Source organism: Balaenoptera acutorostrata, chromosome 19 (assembly GCF_949987535.1).
Source record: "Balaenoptera acutorostrata chromosome 19, mBalAcu1.1, whole genome shotgun sequence".
NCBI classification, from domain to species: Eukaryota; Metazoa; Chordata; class Mammalia; order Artiodactyla; family Balaenopteridae; genus Balaenoptera; species Balaenoptera acutorostrata.
Window position 1 is genome coordinate 37,369,355 of NC_080082.1, and position 10,493 is coordinate 37,379,847.

Genomic DNA, 10,493 nt, shown 5'->3' on the forward strand with positions numbered 1-10,493 from the left:
AGGATCTTAGTTCCCCACCAGGGATTGAACCTGTGCCCCCTGAAGTGGAAGCACGGATTCTTAACCACTGGACTGTCTTGTCAAAAAATCAGTTGACCATATGTGTGAGGGTTTGTTTCTAGACTGCGTATTCCACTGGTCTTTATGTTTGTCCTTATGCCTATACCATAGTTTTAATTACTGTAGCTTTGTATTAAGTTTCAAAGTTCGGAAATGTGAGTCCTCCAGCTTTCTTCTTCTTTTTCAAGATTATTTTGATTATTCAGGGTCCCTTGCAATTCCGTATGAAAATGAGTATCTGCTTTTCCATTTCTGTGAAATAGACTATTGGAATTTTGATAGGGATTGTGTTTGAATCTGTAGATTGTTTTGGGTAATACTGACATGTTAACAATTGTAAATCTTCCTATCCATGAACACAGTTGTCTTTTCATTCTTTAATTTCTTTCAGCAATGTTTTCAGCATATAAGTCTTTTACCTTCTTCGTTAGATTTACCCCTAAGTGTTTTATTATTTTTGATGCTATTATAAATGGAATTGCTTTCTTAATTTTCTCTTCAGATTATTCATTGCTGGTGTATAAAACAAAACTGATTTTTGTTCTTGGACCCTACAACTTTGCTAAACTTGTTTATTAGCTCTGGTGGCTTTCTTATGGATTCTTTGGAATTTTCTATGTATAGGATCATGTCATTTATGAATAGAGATAGTTTTACCTCTTCCTTTCCAATTTGGATGCCTTTTATTTCTTTTCCTTGTCTAATAGCTCTGGCTAAAACTTCTAAGTACAACGTTGAATAGCAGCAGTGAAAGTGAGCATCCTTATCTTGTTCCTGATCTTAGGGGGAAAGTTTTCAGTTGTTCATCTGTGAATATGACATTAGCTATGGGTAAAATAGACCTTTTAATACTAGTGCAGGGACAAATGGGTAGCCATTTGGAAAATGATCTACTTTTATCATGGAATAATGAATGGTCTACTTTTAGCATTTTCCAAATGGCTACCCATTTGTCCCTGTAACATTATTTAAAAGTTCACCTTAATCCACTGCTAACATGAACTAATTCCTCTATAATCTTGGTGTAGAAAGTAAGGGTATTTAACTCTGACTTAAAATCCAGAAGCGTTAAAAGAAAAGTGATAAATTTCACTAAATTAAATTCTTGCATGACAAAAATCCCATAAAAGAAGTTTGTGGGAAAAAGTATTCACAATCTATGCCACAAAAAAGGATATTTTTTTTAGATGAGAATACTTCTATAATTCTTTTTTTAAATTAATTTTTATTGGAGTACAGTTGATTTACAATTGTTAGTTTCTGCTGTACAGCAAAGTGAATCAGTTATACATATACATATATCCACTCTTTTTTAGATTCTTTTCCCATATAGGTTATTATAGAGTATTGAGTAGAGTTCCCTGTGCTATACAGTAGGTCCTTATTAACAATATTTTTTATCTACAAAGAGGTCTTAAAAATTGAGAGAAAAAGTTATAACAACCAAGTTATAACAACCAGATAGAAAAGTGAGAATTAGCCATGAACAGACAACTCACAAAAAATAAGCCATAAACATGACTCTCAAATATATGAAAAAAAGTTAACATTCACTCATAATTAGAGAAATGCAAATTAAAACAATACCTATCAATGGCAAAAATTTAAAAATATGACAGTATTCTTTGTTGGTGAAGCTGTGGGGAAACAGGTGCTCTCATACATGGCTGGTGAGAATAAAAATTGTTATAATTGTTATAATTTTTATAATTCTCCTTCTGAAGGGAGATTTGGCAATACCTAAAAATACTACATAGGTATTTATTTACCCAGCAAGACCATTTCTGGGAATCTACCATGAAGATATACCTCCAACAATATGAAAATACATATGCAGATATTCATTACAGCATTGTATATAACTACAAAATATTGGACACAATCTAAATGCCTATACATAGGAAAGTAATTAAACTGTTGTGTATCCATACAGTGGAATGATGGAGCTATAAAAAAAGAATGAGGATGATCTCTATCAATGGAGATGTGGATATGGAGTGTTTTTGAGAATATACAGTTAAGTGAAAAAAGTAAAGCACAATAGTACTTATAGCATACTGCCTTTTAGGAAAGAAACGAGATATAAGACAATACACATATATCTGTTCATCTGTGCAAAATCAGTACCGGGGGGTTAAACCAGAAAATGAAGTTACTGGTAACCTATAGGGGGTAGGTGGGAAAGGGGTGCAAGGAAATGGAGAGGCGGGAATTCGGTAGTAGGAATGAGGAAGGAGTGACATTGAATAGGATGGGGAAGAAAAGAACTAACCCAAGTAATTTTGAAAAATATCATCTTGACTGGATACTGTAATGTTGAAGACATAAAAAAACTGTGCATTAATGCTGTAAGCTAGTCAGTAAATGTATTTCTCACAGGGGTATAGATTAGCAATTCTATCTATGCTTTATGTGTGTACTAACTGAACAAATAGGTAAATATGTTTTTAGATAATAAGAACTGGGTTTCTCATAAGGAGAGGAGGAGGCTAAAATGAACTCTGTTGGGTTGGATTGGAATCTGCGATATCACTATATGTGTGCGTTAGTATGCATACATATATTTCCTAACTCTGTCCACTGTGAGGAACTAGAAGTGATGACACCTCAGCAGTAATGAACAAACTTAGCATCCAATTTTTTATTTCTAAGTATGATTCTCCAATAAAAGGAACCAGGGCTCTTTAGAGAAGTGGTCGACTGCAGGACTTAGATGGGGTAAAGGTGCCTGGAAAATCTTTAGGTGTGCCAGATAATAACAAAATGCTTAAAAAAAAAAAAAAAAAAGAAAGAAAAGGGGGAATATTGTTGAAGGAACATGGGAGCCAACCTGAAGGAGTTCCTAATGACCAAAGCTGGAACAATTTGAGCAAAAGAAATAATGATATCATTGAATTAATAAAGTAAATATCCATGAGTCCATGCTGATATAAATTTAAAAATGGGGCGGGGGAAGGGACAGTTCTTCCTTTATAGTAGAATTTCAATTAATAACTGTGGAAGAATTGCAGGAAGTAGAAAGCCAGCATTAGCTAAACAGTAATTATTGTTGCAGACAGGATGCACTGATGGACAGTAAAATTAGTGAGTGAAAATTTGAGGAGAAACAAAAGTTTTGTATAGAATCTAAGTATAGTATTTTATATAGATTTGGTTTTCTTTGATGATTGAGTTTTTATTGTTTATTTTCTCTACAGAAGTGAACAATACCATGTCTTCGAAAGATTTACGAATACTTTTTTTATATGAATTTAAACTAGGACATAGTGCAGCCACGGCAAGTAGAAACATCAATTCTGTCTTTGGAGAAGGCTCTGTTAGTGAAAGGACTATCCGATGGTGGTTTGAAAAATTTCGTTCTGGGGATCTGAGTCTGAAAAATGAGCCTCGAGGGAGACCCAAATCTGTTTTAAATGAAGATCAGTTGAGAGCCATGGTGGAAGCTAACCCCAGAACAGCAATTCGAGGTCTTGCAGCAGACTTAGGAGTTTCTGCTACAACAATTTCTCGACACCTGGCTGCAATAGGAAAGGTGAAAAAATTGGACAAGTGGGTAGGTACCACACCAGTTAATGGACTGTCATAAACTCAGATGGTTAGAGGTATGCTCATCCCTTAAGATTTGAAAGAACAGAGACATATTTTGGAGAGGATCATAAGCTCTGATAAAAAATGAAATTGAAAGTGGTTGGGGCAATGGTTGGATTTTGATGAAGTTCCCGAATGTGTTCAAACAATCACTGCAACCAAAAAAGGTTCTGGTAATGTCTGGTGGTCTACAAAGAGTGTTTCATTACCGCTTTTTAACCCAGGTATAACTAACAGTAGCATCTTACTGTCAAAAAGTTGAAATTATATATCAAAAAAGGTGATCTAAAAGCACTCTGTATTGGTTAGCAGACATGGACCTATACTGTTGCATGACAACATTTGACCACAGAAATCACAAACCATCATAGAGAAGTTAACTGAATTGAACGAAGAAATTTTCCCACATTCATCATATTCACCTGACTTTTTTTCAACCAATTACCACCTTTTCTGTCATTTGGAACTCTTTCTGAGAAACAAAACTTTTTCCAATTGAGAAGCAGTAATTGGAGGATTTGAATAAACATTAACAATGCTAAATTTTATAAATATGGTATATGCCATTTAATATTTGGGGAAAGCAGTTAATGCTAACAGTGCATACTTTGGTTGAATAAAGCTTTTCTTTTTCTCCAAAATATTTAACATTTTCATTTGACCCATAAAAAGGCAATTTCATGTGGTTCAACTTGATACCTTCCCAGACCCTGGCAGAATGTGAAGACTGAAAGGTACCTAAGGTATGGAAAACTACAAGCTGCCCCTGAGCTTTGGGCTTCTTCACTGGAGGAATGTGGAGCAACCCAGTGTATGTGTGTGTGAAAGATGCTTAGGGGTCAGCCATGCAGAGGTCTGGGTAAAGTGGGTTCCAGGGAGATGAGGTGCCTCATCACAGGCTCTGAGGCTCTCAGAAAAAAAAATTTTTTTAAATTAATTAATTAATTTTTGGCTGCTCTGGGTTTTTGTTGCTGCACGTGGGCTTTCTCTAGGTGCAGTGAGTGGAGGCTACTCTTCGTTGCAGTGGACAGGCTTCTCATTGTGGTGGCTTCCCTTGTTGCGGAACATGGGCTCTAGACGCGCAGGCTTTAGTAGTTGTGGCTCGTGGGCTCTAGAGCGCAGGCTTAGTAGTTGCGGTGCACAGGCTTAGTCGCTCTGCGGCATGTGGGATCTTCCCGGACCAGGGCTTGAACCCGTGTCCCCTGAATTGGCAGGTGGATTCTTAACCACTGCACCACCAGGGAAGTCCTCTCAGGAAATATTTTTTGAATAAAGAAATGAAAGTATGTTTCTAACACTAGAAGGCATGCACACATGGCTCAGTGATGCTTTTGGGTGTAATACTTACTCTGTCACACAGAGCCAGTCCTTTCTTTCATATGTTTTCCATTCTGATTTTATATTTTTTAAAAATGTAGGTGGCCTGTGAGAGACCATAATTAATGGCCTCTTTATGATTTTTTAACTAGATTGCAGTTACTCTTTGTGGCATCTAGGGATTAAGTTGGGATAAAGATACCAGGATGGTCCTCTTCCTGCCTCTTTCGCTCATGACAACCTGCTATGTCTAATCCATGAAGGAGAGGAGAGTTAAGGAATCTTGAAAGGTTAAGAGGTGAGAGGACATCCTGGAATGGATCTTACCTGGAGGGAGAGAGAGACACAGAAAGGGAGGGAAGAAGGGAAATGGAGGGAGAGATGGAATGGAAATTCCCTAAAAGTAGAATTGACTATGAGCCCAAGGATTAAGGACCATGGGATGGTTTACTGCAAAAAAGAAAAAAAAAAATTGTCCTTTCCTTTGGGTAGATGCAACCCTGCACCATGACACATGGCTTGGTGAGCAGAGCATAGGGTGCTTTCAGTCCTAATTTATTCCCTTGGCTGGATGCCCTGGTTGGGAGTCACCTGCTCATTTACTACTCCATCTTTGGGTTTATCAAGGAATCTACAGAGTTTCTGTGGACTCTTGCTTACTCCCAGGAGAGTAAAGCTTCTGATTAGTTCAGACTGATAGGGTAAGAGGACTAAGACCGGAAGTGTGGGAAGGACTTTATTTCAAAGGCAGCACAAGGGTGAGGCTAAATGGTAACAGGGTGAGAGGCAGTGGCTTGGCCAATGGGAAAGAAGTGGTGTTTCTGGATGGTAGTTGTTTTATGACCCATCTATCCTTCCCTCAATTCTCAGACCCCTTGTCAGACTTCCAGGGCTGGATGCTGAATTTTGGTCTAAAACAATCAGTAGATATCTTTGTCCAGCCCAAATCAGTGGTTCCTGGATGGGTAGGAAACCCAAATAGGAGCAGTGAAACATGATGAGACAGGAAAAGGAGCAAATATAGGATGGTGAGCTATCTTAGCCATCTTCCCTACCATCTCCAACAAGGGGTGTAGACCCAAGAGACAGAAACGGGCCCTGTGGTTCTTGTGAGGACATGGATCCAGTTGTGCCTGAAACTGGTACTACTTATTAGTGTTTTTTGGTTATGTGAGCCAGTAACCCTTTTTGCTTAAGCCATTTTGAGTTGGGTTTTCTGTTTGGAAAAAAAAAATTCCTGACTGATAATGCTCCCTGAGCCTTACTTTATTTAACTGTAACCTTTGCAGGGCTTGGGGAGGAAGAGGGACAATTAATGTAAAGGACAGGCACAGAGTAGATGCCCAATAAGTAGTATTTAATACTATGAGAGAAAAAGCAAAAGGAGGCAAAGTGAGGCGTAAGACACCTCTGGAGGCCCCTCTGTGTTCAGGGCAGGCCAGTGGGCTGAGTTCAGTGCTCAGCGAAGGCTGGTACCTGTCTCGTACTGTCCAGAGGTACTCAGCTGTAAAGGAGGGCTGGCTTCTTGAGTTGAGCCTGTGGCTTTCCTGCAATGAGTGTTCCCTGACCCAGTGTGTTATTGGCCTCGCAGGAAGAAAAGAAAAGCTCTCTTTCAGGACAAAGATGGCATCTTCTTTGTCTATTATTTGTATCTTTTTTAAAAAAAATCATAGACCATTCCTTTTTGGAAATATGGAGTATAATGTGAACAGAATCAACACAAAATGACTACATTTTCATCATTGTGATGATCATCTCTCCATTGCTTTGGAAAAGTAGGAACTACAGCTTTAAACTTATAACTCTTTAATTTAGGAGCTATATTGGGTTTCAAGAAAAATGAGAAATTTTATACACAAGACCTCCCAAGCAGCCTAGTGCTCTTGTTATCCTTTCCCAGAAAAGAAAGAAAAGCTTTAAAAGCTTCCTTGATAGAAACTTTGGTTTGTTTGAGTGTCAAAATAAAGGAGTTGAGATGGAGGCTGTTACATCTCACCTGCCCTTACCCCCCAGGAACTTGGGTTGTAATTACAAAAGGGGATAAAAAATGGCTTTGAGGGAATTCCCCGGTGGTCCAGTGGTTAAGACTCCGCACTTTCACTGACAAGGGTCTTGGTTCGATCCGTCGTTGGGGAACTAAGATCCCACAAGGCCAGCGGCGCGGCCAAAAAAAAAAAAAAAAAAAAAAAAAAGGCTTTGAATGGCCATTTTGGTTTCTCAAGTACATAATACCTGTATTAGAATAGTTCCTGAGGACTTCCCCGGTGGCGCAGCGGTTAAGAATCTGCCTGCCAATGCAGGGGACACAGGTTCGAGCCCTGGTCCAGGAAGATCCCACATGCTAAGGAGCAACTAAGCCCCTGTGCCACAACTACTGAGCCTGCGCTCTAAAGCCCGCGAGCCACAGCTAGTGAAGCCCGTGCTCCGCACAACAAGAGAAGCCACTGCAATGAGAAGCCTGTGCACTGCAACAAAGAGTAACCCCCGCTCCCCGCAACTAGAGAAAGCCCACGCACAGCAACGAAGACCCAATGCAGCCAAAAATAAATAAATCAAAGGAAATTAAAAAAAAAAAAGTTCCTGCCTGGTCTAATTGCTTACTATGAGACTAGAGCACCTACAGCCACTTCAACAGCACACATGAAGGATCTTGAGCAAAGTTAGAAGTAGCATCGAAAGCCAGTGGAAAGTGGGCTTTTCCAGCACCCATCCTCAGTATGTCAGATTCTCTCTTCCTCTTTCTTTTGGTGCTTCGGCCATAATAGCTTCCTTTCATTTCCTTTTACCTCAGTTAATTTGCCCATGCTGTTCCTTCTGGCTGAATATTTGCTAATCCTCTTTACCTCACTAACTCTACCCATCATGCATATTTCCTCCAGGAAGTCTCCACTTCCACAGGGAAGGCCCAGAATAGTACCTTCATAATTGTGATCACTGTAGTTATATATTTATTTGTATAATAGTATGTGTTTTTATGAGATTCACAACAGCAGGAACTTTATTTTACTCACAAGGTTGTATCCCCATCAAGAGCACAAGGTCTAGCACATAGTAGGTACCTAGTAAGTATTAAATGAATGAATAAGTGTCAGGGCCAGTATCATCCATTTTGTAGAAAACCCTTGTTTTGGTAATGGTGTAAGTAAGGAATATGTTTGACAGCAGATAATTGAAAACCTAATGAACAGTGGTTTAAAAAGTAGGTCTTGTTTCCTATAATTTATGAAAATTTTCAGACATACAAAATACTTAAATTTTACAATGGACACCTGTATGCCAACAGCCTAGATTGTACCACTGACATTTTACTATACTGTATTTGCTTTATCACTTATCTACCCATGTAGCCATATTTTTTTTATGCATTTCAATGTAAGTTGCAGGCATTAGCACATTTCCCCCTAAATACTTCAGCATACATATCATTACTCAGAGTTCAATATTTGCTTAAGGTTCTTGTTGAGATAAAATTTAAATTCAATAAAACGCCTAAATCTTAAGAGTACTTTTCAATACATTTTGACAAATGCCAATACTTGTGTAACACAAACCCCTATTAAGATACAGACTATTACTATCGGCCCAGGAAGTTCCCTCATACCCCTTTTCATTTTATCCCCACCCTTATCCTCCAAGAGGCAAACACTGCTCTGATTTTTTTCTACCATGGAATAGTTTTGCTTGTTCTAGAACTGCATATAAATGGAACTACAGTATGTGCTCTTTTGTGTAAGGCTTCTTTTACTGAGCATAATGTTTTTGAGATTCATCCATTTTGTTGTATCAGTAATTTGTTCCTTTTAAAAGCTGATTCATATTCCATTAAATGAATATACTACAATTTGTTTATCTATTTATATTTACCTATTGATAGACATTTGTGTGTTATTTTCCTCATTTTGGGTCCATTATGAATAAAGCTGTTATGACTATTCTTGCACAAGTCTTTTTGTAGACATATATTTTCATTTCTCCCGAATAAATACTTAAGATTGGAAATACGGGTCATAGGCTATGTGTATATTTAGTTTTCCTAGACCTTTTTCGAAAGTAATTACAGTATTTTATACCCCCTTTCACTAACATTTGATGTTATTAGTCTTTAATTTTATCTATTCTAGTGGGTGTGGAGCTGAATCTTATTTTGAGCTATTTTCTGCCTTTCACGTTATAGGGAATCTAGGGAGGCAGGTCACAACTGGGGTGCAACTCAACAATGAGCAACCCAGGCACTTTCTAGTTTTCTATTCATCCTTCTTAGTGGATTGATGATAATTCCATGCATGGCACTTAGGGTAGCCAGCCTCTAAGATGGCTCCCAATGATCTCTGCCTTTTGGTGTTCTTGCCCTTGTGTAATTTCCTCTCATTGAGTGTGGGCTGGACTTAGTGACTTGCTTCTAATAGAATATAGCAGAATTGATGTGATGCCACTTCTGAGATTAAGTTACAAAAAGAATGTGGCTTCTGTCATTCTTTCTCGGGTCACTCATTCTAGGGGAAGCCAGTTGCCATGTTTCGAGGCACGTCTGTGAAGAGCCCATGTGATGAGGGACGGTGGCCGCCAACAATCAAATGAATGAACTTAGAAGTGGATCTCCCCCTAGTTGAGCATTCAGATGAGACTGCAGAATCACATCTGTTTTAAGCCGCTAATTTTGGGGGTAATTTGTTATGAAATGATAGATAACTAATACAACACCTCATTGTCTCATTGTCATAAGATGGCTGCTTTACCTCTAGGGCCTCATATTCATGCTCCAGACAGTAAGAAAAGTGTGAAAGGCAAAGGGCAAAGAGGTTTTTTCGGACATGAATCGCTTCATTTTTATCAGGAACTCAGAGCCTTTCCAAAAATCTCACTCAGCAGACTTTGGTTTACATCTTATTGGCCAGAGATAACACCACATGACCCACTCCTACTTAGAAGATGGCTAGAGAGAAGGGGGGACCTGGATGGAGTTTGCATCAGACAGCTGTCAGTGCCTGCCATGTAAAGCACTTCAAAAGCCCCACAGAGATGAAGACCTCTTCCTTAACACCCACACCAGCCAAGTGCCCTTTTGGGGAGATTTCCATAAAAAGGACCCAGTCAAATGAAATTTTCAGAAAACTCCTCAGGGCCAGGATTGCAGGGCCTGGGTTCCCGATTCATGCCCTACACCATTCTCCAGGGAAAACTGAGGTACTATCTTCCTCTGCTACTTCTATTCCTCCATTTCTTTGCATTAGAAACTTCAGAGTCATCCTGAAAATGTCCATGACCACCACTCTCCCCCAGCCAAATAGCTCCTTAAGTTTTGCTAATATTATGGCCTTCATATTTTTTTTTTAATTTATTTTTTTTATTTTTGGCTGTGTTGGGTCTTCGTTTCTGTGCGAGGGCTTTCTCTAGTTGCGGCAAGCGGGGGCCACTCTTCATCGCGGTGCGCGGGCCTCTCACTGTCGCGGCCTTTTGTTGCGGAGCACACGCTCCAGACGCGCAGGCTCAGTAGTTGTGGCTCACGGGCCTAGTTGCTCCGCGGCATG

General features: G+C 39.1%; 1 protein-coding gene across 1 annotated transcript in view; it reads left to right on the plus strand.

Moving 5' to 3' along the window:
- The window catches only part of LOC130704500 (histone-lysine N-methyltransferase SETMAR-like), a 48,084-nt gene extending 39,176 nt beyond the window's left edge, over window positions 1-8,908 (plus strand). The window contains exon 3 of the mRNA XM_028162947.2: window positions 3,258-8,908. Within this exon, the coding sequence (XP_028018748.1) occupies window positions 3,258-3,646 (389 nt within the window). The 3' untranslated portion in view covers window positions 3,647-8,908. The remainder of the gene's footprint in view (window positions 1-3,257) is intronic.
- Window positions 8,909-10,493: the final 1,585 nt, after the last annotated feature.